This window comes from Dromiciops gliroides, chromosome 3 (assembly GCF_019393635.1).
Source record: "Dromiciops gliroides isolate mDroGli1 chromosome 3, mDroGli1.pri, whole genome shotgun sequence".
In the NCBI taxonomy this organism is placed as follows: Eukaryota; Metazoa; Chordata; class Mammalia; order Microbiotheria; family Microbiotheriidae; genus Dromiciops; species Dromiciops gliroides.
In genome coordinates, this window is record NC_057863.1 from 277217540 (window position 1) to 277235527 (window position 17988).

The window sequence follows — 17988 nt, forward strand, 5'->3', positions numbered from 1 at the left end:
TAATCTGTAAGGACAAGAGCTGCTCTCTCCTTTTCCCCTTCTCCCAACCATCCTCTGATAAGTAACTGCCCTTTCTCCTTCTTAAATGTCCTACAGCTACTCTTTGCTCATACCACAATCATTTACAGTGTAGTTTAACTCATCCACATGCTAACAGTTGACAGAGGAAAATCTGCATTATTGTATGGGGCTGTCCCTACTTAGCTATTAAAAATTTTTAATATTGGGCCAGCTAGGTGGCGCAGTGGATAGAGCACCGGCCCTGGAGTCAGGAGTACCTGAGTTCAAATCTGGCCTCAGACACTTAACACTTACTAGCTGTGTGACCCTGGGCAAGTCACTTAACCCCAATTGCCTCACTAAAAAAAAAAAATTTTTTTTAAATATTAAACCATTATCAGAAAACACTTTGAAAAGCAGTGACTTTAAATTATTTATAGCTTTTTTCCTTTTTTAACTATACATACTTTCCACTCTCCTTAGTACTATTCTGTTCATAGTTATGGAATAAGGTTATAGAATATTAGATTTGAAAGAGTTTTTAAGAGATCATTTAGTTATCTCCTTTATTTAGCATGAGGAAATTTAAGCTTACAGTGATTAAGTGACTTGATTTAAATTTTTAACCTAATCTGTTACCTTCAATTTCCTTCTGAGTCAACTCTCTACTGGTAGAAGATAAATAAGGCTGCAAGGGCTAATAGTTATTATACTTGCTATATGAAGTAAAAACACTATAACACAGATGAAAACATATGCTTATTTTTTTGTTATTTCTTTTCTTTTCTTTCTTTTTTTTTTTTTTTTTTGGTGAGGCAATTGGGGTTAAGTGACTTGCCTAGGGTCACACAGCTAGTAAGTGTTAAGTGTCTGAGGCCAGATCCGAACTCAGGTCCTCCTGACTCCAGGGCTGGTGCTCTATCCACTGCGCCATCTAGCTGTCCTATGCTTATTTTTTTGACAGCTGCTTTAATGTATTACTAGGGTATGCACTTAATGCTTGCTGATGGACTGAAAATCATAGTAGAATCATTAACTTTTTGAAAAACTTTATACAAAATGCTTGGCTATTATGGACCATTAGTTTTCCCATATGATACAGCATCCACTGAAGATAAGAAGCTAAACGTCTTGGTTTCTATGTTGAGTAGAGTGCTCTATTGTTTAAAATATATTACTTTAAAAAGGCAATAATTATCATAACTGACTTAGAACTTCAGCAGACATCTGTCACATTTGTCTACTTGTTTATACTTTCATCACTTCACTTTTCTTTTCCTTGGATGCTTAAATTTTTATATTGAATTTTATTTTTTCAATTAGGCATTTATTTTCATTTCCTCCCAGCTACCTCCCTTCTACCACCCTGTCCCACCCCCACTAAAAAGAACAACAAAACCCTTGTAACAAATCAACTTAATTAAAACAAAATTCCATATTAGCCATGTCCAAAAATGTGTTTCATTCTTCATAATTAGTATACCAACTGTCTATCAGGAGGTAGATAGTATTCTTCATGCCTTGAAATCATGGTTGATTATTGGATTGATCAAAGTTCTTAAAGTTTTTTTAGTTAAATGTTTTTTGTAAAAATTGTTCTCCTCGTTCTGTTCACTTTCTATAACTTCATACATGTCTTCCTAGGTTTCACTGAAACTGTCCATTCCCATAATTTTTTACAACATAACAGTTTTCTATTTCACATACTTTGTTTAGCCATTCCCCCAACAATTCCCCTCTCCGCTTCTCCCAGTTTCCAATTCTTTGCCATCACAAAAAGAACTGCTTTAAAATTTGTGTTCAGTGAATTCTCTTCCTCTTTCTTTGATCTCTTTGGGATATAGTCTTAGTAATAGTATCACTGGATCAAATAATATGTTCAGTTTTGTAAGTTTTTGGCATAATTCCAAATTGCTTTTCAGTTAATACAGTAAAATTATAATGAATCCTTTTAAGAAAAAAAATCAATACTGTTTTTATAGATAAAATTTAAAGCTACCCACTGTATGTTGAACATCAGAGAATTAACCTGATATTATAGGAAACATGACCTTTAAAATGTAACCACAAAGTAATGACATTCTAGGTAAACAGTATGTGACTTTTTTTTAATAGAAGCACAGTGTTCATATTCATTTAGATTCTAAAGACTCTTAAATACTTACTTTGTGAAATGTATTTGTGGTCCCTTGAAATTTATAAAGCCTTTTCCATAGAACAACCCTCCTATGAGAAATCTGAGGCTGAGAGGTTAAATTACTTCTTTAATGTCACACAGCGGCTAGTAAGTCAAAAATTAGGCACTCAATAAAACCCAAGGCCTCTAACTCCAAATCTAGTGTTCTTTCTACTACACAATGTAGCTTTTCAGTTATAATGTCCCACTCTTAAGATATATATATGTTTAGTGTAAGAGTTTAAATTACCACTGTAATCTTAACTTGCCACTCTTGCTATGTACTTGCTAGCATTCTTTACTTTTTCTTGTCTTAGACACCCATCTTTAACAAGGAGTGTAGGATTAGAAACTTTACATAATGGGTTGCTGTTAAAATATTAAGATTTCTCCTCCTTAACCGAATTTTAGGAAACAGTTACTAATATACTTTTCATATAAAAAATAAATGATTTGAAAATCACTTCTATTAGCTATTCACTAAGGAAGAACATGATAATTGAAAATAAAGAATACAGTGACTGTGAATAGAATTTTGTAGAACAAGGAGAATTATGACTAATATGTGGAATTTTCAAAGGTAAAATTTAGTTCCTAAGAACTTTGTAACATTAGATTAAATAGATTGTGTTGCATTGCAGATTGTTGAGTCCCTTATATTTGCACAAAGTTGTCAGGCAGTGTAGAAGAGATTCTTGTATTGAGTATAAGATTGGACTAGGTGACTCTGAAAGGGCCCTTGAAATGGTAAGCGTCCATAATTCTGTGCAAACACTGTTCAATTAATTTCACACTAGCATTCTAATGAGATATAACACTTGTATTAAAACAAAAGCATTTTGATGTTTGTCTTTCTCCTTCTGACTCACTAATTATATCATATGACCATCTAGATATCTGGAAAAGCAACAAAACAAATAATAAGTGTATTTGGCTGTTAGTACACTGTTCTTGATTGTTCTCTTCTCTTAGACTGATGAATCATGATTAATCTTCTGTAGTCCACAGGGGATGGGGAAACAACCACAATGTATCTGTGAGATGAAGTGAACCAAAAGGAACTCATTGATTCTTTGCCATGAAAGTGAGCTGTATGTGGGGATCTTCACTCCACTTCAGTTAAGGAATTTGGAGAGTTAGGAGAGTCACCAAGGGAAAGGTTTACTTTTCTCAAACTAAGGGTGCCAAAAGGAAACAGTCTAAAAGGAACTCTTATTTTTGTCACCACCTTGATCTAGGGAATTTTACAGTCTTCTAGAATAGCATTTCTGAAGGTGGCTTTTGAGAAATTATCTTTGAAAACACGAGGAGAGGCATGCGTTATGTCTCTGAAATGCAGCCACACACAGGTTGCCATCTTATCTGTTTGCTCTACTAGTCAAGTCAGCACTGGGAAGTATTTTCTTTGTCATTACTCTGTGTCTGTGTTTTGGCCTTATACTATGTCAATTTCTTCATAATAAAGGTTATTTATTGGGTTTGAATGGGATTTATAAACTATCCTGACATACTTTTTTCTTGGAGGGACATTTTAGTTCTTATTCCTTCCCTGTGACCCATCAGATTGTAACCTAAAATTAATAACCTATTGAATCACATAAATATAGACATATACACGCTAATGATCAAAATGCAGTTATGTAAGCTACATTGCCTTGATATTGCCTCCTGGTTTCACTGAAATTCCTCCAACTTTTAAAAATGGAGCTTAATTCATTTTTGCTTACCTGTTTCTTGACTACTTAGATAAATTTATTTCTATCATGGGTAGTAGCCCTAAGACAGCAGTGTGCTATCATTATTTTAGTAGTAAACTCCTTCTAAAAATCCTGTTTCTTTACTATATGATATGAAAATATAATTTACCCAAAAGGTAGTTGCAATTTTACGATGATGTAATGTATGATGTTTGTTTCTATTTGATTTGACTATTTGATTTCTAGTTCTTGAAGACTGTAACTTTAAATCAGTATATAACAATCCAACTGAAACCAACTTTCTATGAGTTACCTAGATTTCTGGGCTTTGGAGTTCTCATTTTGAATGTAATGACAGTGAAAATTATTGTTTGAATTCATTTTCATATAAAATGTCTTAGAATAATTGAAAATGAATTGAGATAGAGGCAGCTAGGTGACGCAGTGGATTCAAGAGGACCTGACCCTGGATTCAGGAGGACCTGAGTTTAAATCTAGCCTTGGACACTTGACATTTAAGCTGGGTGACCTTGGTCAAGTCACTTAACCTTCATTGCCCCACAAAAAAAAAGAAAAGAAAATTAATTGAGATTACTAAAGGTACAGTGAAACAAGTCTATACCTGTTTTAGCATGAACTAGTTTTGAAACCCAGCTCTAATACCTTCAAGTTCTATAATTTTATATAAACTAGTTAAAGTATCTGAGCCTCATTTCATTATCTGCAAGTGTGTTTGACATTTTCAATACCTGCTTTGCAGAATTGTTGTAGGGAAAATCTTTTGAACATCTTAAAACAGCATACAAGGGGTAGCTAGGTGGCACAGTGGATAGAGCACAGACCCTGGAGTCAGGAGTACCTGAGTTCAAATCTGGCCTCAGACACTTAACACTTACTAGCTGTGTGACCCTGGGCAAGTCACTTAACCCCAATTGCCTCACTAAAAACACACACACACACACACACAAACCAGCATACAAATATGGGTGATTGTTAAAATGAAAGAGAAGCAGCCTGCTAATTGGAGGGTGAATTCATATAAGCATTTCTAATCTCAAATACTTATAAATCTATGATGTTTTCATTTGTTTTTAACTAAAATTCAATGCTTCACACTTTGTCAAAATATGCCACTTAGAATTTCCTACTAAAGTATTAGGAGGGTCCAAAGGTGAAGCCTATAGATCATTATAATTCTAAACTCTTGGCTTTATAAAGTAAATGTGGGAATTACTAGCCTTTTCCAGTGAAGCATGAAGTGTTATTATATAATGTAATCAAATCCATATTGGCAGAAATCAGATGAAGTGGGCAATTCCTTATCAGCTTCTTCATTTGAGAAAAGCTTAAGGTGACCAGATAAAAGGGAAGAAATTGAACCTAAAAGATTTTGTTGAATAAGTAAGTAAAGTAACAAGTAAAATTTTATTGAATAACTAAGCATGTGGACATAGCTGAAATTAAGCATCATGATTACTTTTGTTTCTAGTGTGATCAAAATGTTGACCTTCCTTTAATAGGAGACAGCAGCAAACTATATGGGGGCTGAGAAGAAGTAATGTATACATTTCCAGCTTACTCCCCCAATTACTGGAACTTGCTACTAGAGCATATTAGTATATATTGTTATCTCATAATCCCTGTCTATGGGGACAGCTAGTTTGGAATATCCAACAGGAAGTTGGTGATGTGGGACTAGAGCTCAAGAAAGAAACTGAGGCTGGAAATCTATATCTATTGACTTATTTGCATAGAGATGATAATTAAATTCATAGGAACTAATGTTAAAACAAGCAAGTCCTAGATTCAGCTTTAGGTAACACCACAGGAGTTATTATATTGATCATGATTGAATAAAGGATACTGAGAAGGAATAGTTAGACAGACTGTGGAGGAGGAGAACCTAGAGAGAGTAGTGTCCTAAAATACAGAAAGGAGACAGTGTCTGCATCAGTGAAATCAAGAAGGATTGGACTGAAAAAAGACCAAAAGATTTGGCAGTTAAGAGATAATGATCAGTATGGAGAGTACAGTTCATTTAGTTTACCTATTGACAACTCACTCCTGAGTCTTCTCAGGGTATCCTATTTCAGGCCTCTGGCCTCTGTCTGTCCCAGGGCATTCTCCAATGTCCCTGGGTCATTCCTACATTAAATCCCCCCTCTTCCTTGAATTATAAGAAATCTTTCCCAGTCCCCCTTAGTATTGTTAGTGCCTTCCCTCCCAGATTATCTCCAATTTCTCATGTACATATCTTGTTCATACATTGTTTTTATATGTTCTCTCCTTAGACTGTGAGCTCCTTAAGAGCAGGGATTATTTTTCGCCTTTATTTGTATATCCAGGTCTTGCACAGTTCCTGACAGCTAGTAAGCACTTAATAAATGATTGTTACCTTAGTTGCATGAGTTCCTCCAGTTCTATTCAGCAGTACTTGAATAGGACTGAGGAACATGGATTGCTGTGAGTGATCCAGACCTAGGGTTTGGCAAAAGATATTACTTCATGAAAGCTTGACTTTTTAATCATCCCTTCCCCTTTACTCCCTTTTTTAAAAAAAAGTATGTATTTATTTATTTATTTTTGCGAGGTGATGGGGGTTAAGTGACTTGCCCAGGGTCACACAGCTAGTAAGTGTCAAGTGTCTGAGGCCAGATTTGAACTCGGGTCCTCCTGAATCCAGGGCTGGTGCTTTATCTACTGTACTACCTAGCTGCCCCCAATTACTCCCAATATGGTCAATATACCACTTGAGGATATATACATATTCATAAAGCTTTCTATATTGATGTTGCCATGCCTTTGTGCCTCAAATAATTATTTTGTTCTGTAACTCTAATGAATGTAAATAACCTACAATATTATTATATGATATTTGTAAATCCTAATAGCCTAGCGTGGTGCTTTAATCCAAGTTGATGCTTAATAAATTGAGGGGGAGGGGGTTTGTATACAGGGCCACTCAACTACTAAGTGGCAGAGTCAAGATTTGAACCCAGATGCTCTGATGCCAAATCCATTATTCTTTTCACTGTATGATTTTTCTCTCTGTTCTTTTTTTTAACCTCTGATATGCAAGACAGACAGATAATTACATGGACTTTCATGGAAGTTGGGAGTAGGGAAAGAAAACCCTAGAGATGGATTAAAAGTATACAGCATGTTGGGAAATCTTTTTTTCCTGTGTATTTCTGTTAACTCATAGAAATGCATCATTTGAGGGCTAAATTGAAGGGAAAAAAAACTTAATTTAATTACCTATTTTGAGATTTGGTTCAAATCTATATTCCATACTAGTTAAGGAAAATGTAAAGAAAGGGAAAAGAAAAAAGGTAATCTCTCTCTTTGAGGTAGAATGACAAGCAAAGGAGTAGCAAGGAAACACGTGTTACAGAGATAGACAGAATAGATATTAGTCAGATAAAGTAGTAGCGGAATGAGGCTCATTAGAGGCTACAGCTCTTATAAATTTCTTTTGTCATATCTTACCATTATATTGGGCCACAAATTAGAGGACATATTTTCTCAATGAAAATAAAGCATGTCTAATAAAGATTTTTTCTTTGTGAAATACCATTAAAAGTATATTTTCTTAAACAATTATTAAGCATCTACTGGGTTCTGAGCATTGTACTAGGCAATTAGGAGATACATAATTTAGATATAACACATTAGAGGATTTATGAATTATTAAGGTAATAAAATACAAGCCCAGTTAACATTATTGTATATTTATTGACGTTCATAGAGAATTGCAAAACAGGGTACTATTTGAGGTCAGGGATGTGGCCATATGAGAAGAAAAGTTTCACAAATATGTGTACACTTTCCTAATGGTATAATGGCCATATCAGGGATTGTGGAAAGGGATGATCAAAAAGAGTCAGGTTGTCATGAAGTAACATGTTTATCATCTGGGCTTTGGGTGTTATAGCCAAAAGATATATAGCTACATTGCTTTTTGTAACTGTAGTCAAAATTAGGACCTGGACAACTTGATATTATTTGTCCTGTAGCTGATTACAAATCAGTCAAAGGTCAGTGAAATAGAAATTTTGTGTGTCATTGAAATTTTGTGCACCAACAGTAAGCATGTCTATTAAATAGTCTACTTTTTTATGTAATTAAAGTTAATTGAAGATTGGAAAGCTTATTAAGTTCTTTATTTACTTTAACATTGCAGAATAGCTTCTAAAATGGGGCGGGGGTTAACTGTTATTATTTTATTATTAAAACTAGATTTCCACCAATCTTTTTTTAGTCCAGTGAAATGTGTCTGTAGAGAAATAATATGAAGGTGTGAGTTATTAATTAAGACATTGTGTCTATTGTAAGTTGGGTTTTTTATGTTCTTTATACAGTCTTAGATTTATTTTGTTTTTACAGTCATTACATGAGACAGATACTGGAAGCACTACGCTACTGTCATGATAATAACATAATTCACAGGGATGTGAAGGTAAGTCATTTATCTCTATCACTGTAAAACTTAGACACAGACTTTTTCAGTTTGAGGATTCAGATTTTGTAAAGAGAAATAAATAACTATAGTACTGGCAACACAAGGAAAATTTTGTAACATGTAACAAATATTTAAACATTCTTACTTAAAAATGAAAATGTGTGACTACACATTACTTGGAATGCCATTCTCTTTCTCAGTGTGAGCATTTTTTAAAAAAATTATTTATTTAACTTGGTTTTAAGCTTTATGAAAATGTATACATCACTGGAAATGTATTATTACTCTAAAAAATGAGAATGACTCCCTCAGATATCAAGAGAAATACTCTAAGATATTTAGAAAAAATAATTATAGGTAGTTAAAATTTTTCTTAGTTACCCATTTTTACTGCCATTACTTGAAATATTCACCATAATATTAATTTTATTTATATTACATGTACTGATTGCATTTAAAACCATTCAAAAACAGGTACAATTATTGTATATTCTATATAAATAAGAATATGACTTTCTACCCACATTTTGTCTGCACATGGGAATCCCCTACATGATCTGCTTAACTTGTTACCTTAGACTCAGTTCTTTTCTTGGGTTCAGAATTTTGAGAAGAGCAATAGGACCTTGAGAGGAAGGGGAGGAATTAACTACCCCCTATCCATTCTTCTGCTCACCTCTCTAAGTTACTTTGCAGTTTGCAGTTTTGACCTTATTCCTTCTTGCATCTCCCATAGACATATATTCCGAGTAAAAAAGCCATCATTGCTTCAGTGTTTTTGATAATCAAGACTCTTCAATTCATGTTAATCATTGTTAGTTGGATGTGACTTCTTTTGGGAAAATTGAAAAGAATTATAGCAATTATATTATATGATAACATTATATTGGCCAATGAAGTAATCCATAAAATGTACATCACATACATTACTGTGAGTAATTTAAAACATTCATTTAAGAATTAAATTTGTAGAAAAATGGGATGTCTTATTAGATATCATCATTAAAAATGTAATGAGTGTATAACACTAGTAGAATGCTCTGTAACTACTTAAAAGGAGAATAAAATGTAATATATGGTGGAAGAGGAAAAGAGTATATAATTGCAGTATACCTAGTGTTGCTCAGTTGTATTAACCTGAGAAAAAAGCACACCTACAAAAAATTTCATTTTTCCTCTTCTTTACACCCTCACTACAATTTTTCAGTAACTTGAAAGTTTATTCGGAAAATAAAATGCATCATTTTTAAACACTGGTATATATAACTTATTTCACAGTTGTTCACAATATTTTCAATAGTGAATTTGTAATTGCTATAGTTAATAATTGATATGTGCTATACATAATAGCTAACAACACGGTTTGCCTCAATACTTGTCATTCTATAAATAATTATTTATGGTAATGAAAGAAAGCTATTGTAGGTAAGCCAAAACATTTAAAAATTTATCTGAATGTACACTTTATGATTAATTCTTTTGTTTATCCCATTAAAATGTAAGCTCCTCGAGAGTAGGAATCGTTTTAGAATTTATATTTAAAATTGCAAGTGCCTAGCACAGTGCTGACATGTAGTAGCTATTTAATAAATGGTTTTTAATTATTGATTTACCTAAGCTAATACTAGTTTTGATTCCTGTGCCATTAGGCATCTAATTTGGAGGAGGAAGTCTATAGGGAGAGAAAACCAGTCTGAAGTTTAAAAATTTACCACAGAAAATCCACATTGATGTTTCTAATTGCTAGGCAGAGAGGCAGCATGTTATAGTGAAACGGATGCTGGTTTTGGAGTCAGAGTATAAGACCAGAAGGCTACTGCCAGACAAGATATAGGTTTTAGGTTGTAAAAATTTGGTGCCATGTTGATAAGGAATCAAACCAGACAAAGAATATATGTCTAGTCTCTCATACTAAGAGCTCCAGGAGTAACCTATGAGTTTAATGGAGAGGAAAGCCAAGAGATAAACCCAGAAGAAGAGTGTAACTTCAAAAAAATACAAATAGAACCTCAGAGGAAAGAGTAACTTCACCACAACAGTATTAGTACCAGGAAGATATAAAGCAGGAACATTTAAAAAAAAAATACTAGTTTAAAGAGAAACAGGGAAACTAGATTGTGTTTAAAGGCACCATAGATAATGAAATGATCTAAATATAATATTTATGGACTGGACAGCACCTAAATACTTGAAAGAAAAACTAGCCAAATTACAGGGAGCTATAGATAATAACAAAAGTTTTGGGGGTTCTCAACCTGTCTTTTTTAGACCTGTCTAATCTTATAAAAATAAAAAGACATTAAGGACCCTAATAGAATGTTGAAAAGTTAGATATGATTAACTCTGACTAGTACTGAATGGGAATCAAAAGGAGTATGCCTATTTGTCAGCTTTGGGTGGCACCTCTACAAAAATTATGACTTCATAGGGCAGAAACTGGTTTACTATTTATTTCCTTAACTCAGGATACTGTTCCTGACTCCTTGCTTTCACACAGGAATAGGGGACCCCACCTGCTTGGAATTAATTCATTCTTCAATTCACCTCTTACGTGCCAACTCCACAAGTATTTTATAAGCATTTATGTTTTAAGTACTCTTTCTCATTGCCTACAAAGAAAAAATGCCCTTTTTACAGGCTGTACTTTCTATTTTTTGCTTATGATAGTTACTGTCCATTTCAGGATTTTGTGCTTATCTGTTTCTAAAGAATTTGTTGGGGTTTTTGCTCTTGCTAGAGGAAATTAACATTGAAGTTTTTTATTCCTCTTAAAAATGTTTAAATTGCTAGTTTTATTCATTAACCCTAACATTGTTAAATTATCTAATATTAATAGCCTCCCAATATTATTAGAATTATATGGCCACCTAGAGTGACTTATAATAATTATGTGTATTTCATATGCATTCACTTTGGGAAGCATCATGATTGAGTCTAAAAAATTGTAACAACTCAATTATAACAGATTTCATTAAATTGGAAAATTTATGATTGTTGATGTTCCTGTTAACCTTCTTTCTCTCCTCCTTAGCTGAAATTTCTCTTACCTTCGCTGAGTATTGGGCAATTAATGATGCATAGACATGCCACCCTGAACTACTGCCAGTTGTCTTATATTGAATTTTATGGGGGTAAATCAAGGCAGTTTTTTCAACCTTTCTATCATGGTTTGTCTCAGTGATAAACTTGAAGTCTTGAAATAGCACAAGTTAGCAGCAATATCTCTATGCAAAGGATAGATCATGTGGTGGTTTTCTGTTTGAGTCATGTCTATATGGGATGGTTTGGTGCTTTTAATTTTCTGCAGCTTTGGTTTTAGTTTTTCTCTGAAACCTCCCATTTGAATGGGGTTTTTTTTGGTTTTTTTGTGGGTATGCTTCCCTGAATAGGTTTCTTCACTAATCTTTATGTGCATGTTTGGCTCATGGCTAGCTATTCCTCTCTGTTCTTCTCTACTCCCCACCCCCATTCCCCATTCTCCAGTTTAGCAGAAACGTATATAGACCACATAATACTGTTATCATCTTCAGTTTGATTATGAGTATTTCTCTTTCTGTTGCCATTAGTTTTTCATGCTTTTTTAAAAGATATGCCCTAATGCTTAACAAAAGTTTCTTGTGTAAATGCCATGTTTCTGTCCATGTTCTATGCTTCGCAGAGATCACAAATTGTCTCTGTTACATTTATAAAGTTCTTGAATTTAATTCATGTGGAAAGCTGAGTTCTTGATTAAATACTTAGAAAAATCTTTAAAGCATAGAAATGTACAAAGTAGGGGCAGCTAGGTGGCACAGTGGATAAAACACTGGCCCTGGATTCAGGAGGAACTGAGTTCAAATCCAGCCTCAGACACTTGACACTTACTAACCCTCATTGACCTCCCACCCCCCCCCCCAAAAGGAAAGAAATAAAGGAAGAAAGAAATGTACAAAGTGATTAATAATATATTTTTAGAATTGCCCCCTATTCTCCCCCTTCCTCAACATCCCTAAATGTTTTTAAAATGCCTTTTGGATAGTATTCCTTTAATGGCTATAATTTTAACTGTTTTTTTATCTAACTAGCCAATTTGTTTGCTTTGCTTACTGAGTTAGAAAATATCAAAGTACAACTGGCAAATTGTATTAACTATATTTATATTTAGAAAGATTTTTAATTTTTTCTGCTCTGATTTGGAAGTTGATAAAGTCTTATCAATAAGTAATTTATAAACTACTTGGAATTAAATCCCTTGAATGTGAATCACTTTAGTAAATGATGCATTATCAAAATGTGTCTATTTATTTTTCCACAAAATCCTCTAGATTAGGTCTCCGGTAGATCAACTCAGACTTTACAAATGGGTTACATGCAGACTTTAATCACAACCACCTTTAATTCCTCCTCTATACCCTTTTCTGCAATACCACAGGCTTAGATGCCTGGATAGCATTTGGCAGGACAGAGATAGAGACAGAATACTTCCCTTCAAATGCCAGATTAAAATGCTCAAAGACTACAGAGGACAAGATGGAACCTATAGATCTGTGGTGTCTCCCATTTTCATGGTCTTTAAAGAAGGGGATAAAATGATAAGACTGTTGGTAAACACTCCCCACCCCACTCCACCTCAGACTCCTTATATTCTACAAACATTTTAATATGAAGTTGATGAGGTTAACACGCCACTAATGTACTTACTGTTCTGCAGGCAGCATTTTCTAGAAGGGAAAGAAGAGGAAGAATAAATACATACTTCCCTATCACGTAGCTCTTGCCTTCATCACTTGACAGACTTGAGATGAGGAGAAGAGTAGTAGTTCCTTACAATACAACAGCAAAATTAAGGACCCCTAATCTATAAAGTAATTAAGTTTAAATAAATTCTAGGTTACATCCGTTTTTGTTTTTAGTTGTCTAGACTCAGACTAAGCAGGAGTTGAGAAGTTGAGGAGTTGAGCTAGTGGTGATGGGACTTCCAGTGGCAGAAAAACTTAACTGAACGTTATTTTGGAAAGAGTGGAAGGGGAAAGTAAAGTTTTTCTTAGAAGTATTCTGTACTTCTTAATCTGTATGGTGTACGTACTTATAAAGTATTGTGTACAAATATATTTTACTTAAAACAGTACAGAATTCCAAATTTTTCGTTTTAGGTTGGACAGTTTATAAAAATAGCTATAGTGGTTTTCCATTATATATTCACCTCCTCCATGCATCTAAACAATTATTTGATTATATGGAATTTTTCAGGATCATATCTATTATATGACAATATAGGAACGTTTATTGCAAGAAAATGTTTGTAGCATGTTTAAGGCAAGCTATTCAATTTAAAGTTTTCTGTCAGAATTAGTAACTTATAAGAAATTACAAACATATGTTTACAGATACCCATATGCATATAAATGATATACATATCTATCTATATGCATATAGAGAGATCTGGAGGAAGTTCCCCCTTTCCTATTCAAAACTTCTCCTTTTCCTGATAACTGTGGCAATCAGAAAAGATCTAGGTGGGAGCTAGGTGTTCCAAGAAGCAGAGGTGAGAAGGAAGACCATTCTAGGCATGGAAGACAATCTATGATGTTTAGAAAGTAGCAAATAGCCCAGTTTTGTGGGAACATAGACCACAGGAAGAGGAATAATGAGTAATAAGTCTAGAAAAAAAGACTAGAGCCAGATTGTGAAGGGCTTTAAGAGGGAGGGGGAGGAGAATTTGTATTCTACCCTAATGACAGCTGAATCTTCTTAATCAGGGGACTGGCCTGGTCAAACCGAAGCTTTAAGATTATCAATTAATAGCTAGCATTTATATAGCACTTTGACATTGGCAAAGCATTCTACAAATATTATGCCATTTTATCCTCACAATGACCGTGAGAGGTAGGTGGGTGCTATTGTTATCCTCATTTTACAAATGAGAAAACTGACGGCAAAAAGATATTAAAGTGACTTGTCCAGGATCACACAACTAAGTAAGTGGTTTGAGGTTGGATTGGAACTCGGGTCCTCCTGACTACTGGTCAGCAGTTTTCAACACTGCACCACCTAGGTGCCTCTGGGATGAATTGGAGAGTAGAGAAAATGGATGCAAAGAGACAGCCCAAGAAGATGTTAGTCTGACACATAGGTGGGAGATATAGAAAAAAGAGAAGTGGTACCTTCCCTTAAGGAGCTCCTTTTATTCTAAAAGAGACAGTAAATACATAGATACATAGATACATAGAAGACATACAGTGTAACTTGTGGTGAGAAGAGAGAAACATTAATGTCTGGGAGAACCAAGAAAGGCCTCATGTAAAACTTGGAACTTGAGCTGAGTGTGAAAAGAAACAAGGGATTCCAAGAAGCAGAAGTGGAACAGACTTCGTTTCAGGCATTGGGCCAGGAAAAAGGCAGGGAAATGAACAATATCTCTCATGTGGAGAACTATAAGAAGGAAGGCCACTTTGTTTGGGCCTTAGAGTTACATGAAATGGAATAAGGCTGGAAAGGTCAGAATTCTTCAAGTATAAGGGTGAGAATTGGGATGAAGAGGAAGACTGTGAGCCAGATTTTATTGAGAAAGACCTGAGACAGAATAAATAATAGCCACCAACATATGTATAGGGTGAGAAAAAGTTTGCAGTTTCAGGTTTGGGGTTTGTTTGTTTTTGTTTTTGTTTTGGTTTTGGTTTTGGTTTTAAAAAATATATTCCCAGCTACAAAGAATTGTAGAAGAATTACCATGTAAATCTTTTTATCTTTCCTGCAGCTAGCACATTGTTGCTTGTTAAATTTGTTTTAGTTGACTTGAACAGTTGCCTAGGTTAAGTAGTGCTTAGAGAAATCCTGGTGGCTTAGCCTGTTTGCTTACTCATCCATCCCATCTATCTGTCCATCCATCCGTCCATCCATCCATCCATCCATCCATCCATCCATCATCCCATCCATCCATCCATCCATCCATCCATCCATTTGTTTATTTATTTATTTGTTTGTTTGCTTGTTTGGTTATTTGGTTCAGTGAGTGTGTGTTTAAAAAAAATGTTGGGGAAAGAGATATCTTAGAAACCAGTTGAAATGTAGCTTCCTAATCTAATAATTCATTAATTATTCTGTAGTTGACATTTCCATAAAGCTGAATCAGATACCTATTTTTTTTTCTTTTCTTTTCTTTTTTTTTTTTTTTTTGGTGAGGCAGTTGGGGTTAAGTGACTTGCCCAGGGTCACACAGCTAGCGTTAAGTGTCTGGAGCGAATTTGAACTCAGGTCCTCCTGACTCCAGGGTCGGTGCACCACCTAGCTGCCCCACCTCCATTTATTTTTAGGTATCGGACAGGTTATTTTGTTCTTTGTGAATACTGATCTAAGTAGTCAAAAACTCAAACCAGTAAAGGACTAGATGGTTTAAGCGATTACTTTTTTTAAAAAAAAGAACTGAAGAAGATACTATAATCTATATTTATATGTACATACAAATAAACACATATATACACAAAAGTAACATAATTACTTTAAACAAATAACCCTAGGAAATTTGTACAGAAAAATTTCACAGTTGAGTTTATAAACTTCAAAAAGCAGTTTGAGTAAATGGTAAGAATTATTTAATGAATTTGTAAAATAGTTTTCAACCACTGAAGATGTCTTAATAAATAAATGAATCTGGTAACTTTTTCTATCTAATAGTAAAGTTGCATACAATACACAATGGTAATTACTCAAAAACCACAAACAAATAGATCAGTTAACGAGGCTCTGAAAATCAAAGAAGAGGAAGAAGAGTGTTCTAGGTATGTGGAGTAGTTTGCACTTTAGGAGATGGGTATATCAGATTCATTGGAGGAACGTAGTTTATGAAAGGAAATGGTATGAAACAAGGCCTGAAAGTTAAGTGAGAGCCAAGTTTGGTGGATCTTAAACGTCAGGCTGAGGAGGGTTTTTTGTTTGTTTTGTTTTGTCTTTTTTATAAATCATAGCAAACTATGGGGGAAAATATAGTAATTATTATTACCATAAAATATGGTAATTATTATTACCATAAAATGCCAGAAATTTAGGGCTTCTTCTGTGAGACCAGGGTTTTCTTTTTCTTTAATAAATTTGCTATTTTTGCATTTTTAAAAAATTTCTAAATTCTCTCCCCCCTCTTCTGTTCTCCCTCCAGACATTTAAAAGCAAGCAATATGAAATCAGTCATACATGTGAAGTCATACAAAACATATTTTCATATTATCCATGTTGTAAAAAATTTTAAAAGTAAGAAAAATAAAGTGAAAGAATTATCTTCAATTTGTGCTCAGAATTCATCATTTCTCTTTTCAGAAATGGATAGCCTTTTAATCACAAGTCTTTCTGAATTATATTGGATCATTGTATTGATCAGAGTAGATGAATCTTTCATAGTTGATCATCTTTACAGTATTGTTATTGTGTTCATTGTTCTCTTGGTTCCACTCACTTCACTTTGCATCAATTCATATAAGTCTTCCAGATTTTTCTGACACCATCCTGCTTGTCATTTCTTTTTTTAAATAATAAACATTTTTATTTAAAGTTTTGAGTTCCAAATGTCATCTCTCCTTCCCTCCCTCCCCTCTCCCCTGCCCAAGGCGTCAAGCGGTCAGATACAGGTTATACATGTGCAACCACATAAACATTACCATATTAGTCATTTTGTATAAGAAAGCTTGGATTAAAAAATGAAAGAAAGTGAAAAATATCATGCTTCAATCTGTGTTCAGTCAATATCAGTTCTTTCTTTGAAGATGGATCATCATTAGTCCTTTGGCATTGTCTTGGCTCATTGTTAGTTAAGTCATTCACAGTTCTTCATCAAACAATATTGCTGTAACTGCACAATGTTCTCTTCGTTCTGCTCACTTCACTATACATCAGTTCATATAAGTCTTTGCAGGCCTTTCTGAAATCATCCTGCTTGTCCTTTCTTATAGCATAATAATATTCCATCATCATCATATATCACGGCTTGCTTAGCCATTCCCCAACTGATAAACATTCCATTGATTTCCCATTCTTAGCCACTACAAAAAGAGCTGCTATAAATATTTTTGTACAAATAAGTCTTTTTCTCTTTTGGGGAATGTCTTTAAACTTAGCAGTGGTATTGCTGAATCAAAGGATATGCATAGTTCTATAGTCCTTTGGGCATAATTCCAAGTTGCTCTCCAGAATGGTTGGATCTTCTGCTTATCTTTTCTTAAAGTACAATAATATTCCATCACAATCATAAAATACATCTTGTTCAGCTATTCCCCAATTGATGAACATCTTCTCAATTTCTACCACCATGAAAAGAGCTGATATAAATATTTTTGTTAATATAGTTCCTTTCCTTTTTTTTTTTTTTTTTTTTTTTTTTAGTCTCTTTGGGAAACGGACCTAGTGGTGATATTGCTGGGTCAAAGGGCATGCATAGTTCTATAGCCCTATGAGCATAGTTCCAAATTGTTCTCTAGAATGGTTGCACCTATTCACAACTCTTCCAATGGTGAATTAGTGTTCTAATTTTTCCCATATCCTCTCCAGCATTTGCCGTTTCCCTTTTCTGTTAGCCGATATAACAGTTGTGAGATAATACCCTTACTATTATTTTAATTTGCATTTCTCTAGTCAATGGTGATTTAGAACATTTTTTCAGATGTTTATAGATAGCTTTGATTTCTTCT

General features: G+C 34.1%; 1 protein-coding gene across 1 annotated transcript in view; it reads left to right on the forward strand.

Annotated features, from left to right (window-relative positions):
- Nucleotides 1-17988, forward strand: part of CASK (calcium/calmodulin dependent serine protein kinase) — a 440529-nt gene that overhangs the window by 203626 nt on the left and 218915 nt on the right. The window contains 1 exon segment of the mRNA XM_043998513.1: nt 8260-8332. Coding sequence (XP_043854448.1) covers nt 8260-8332 — 73 coding nt within the window.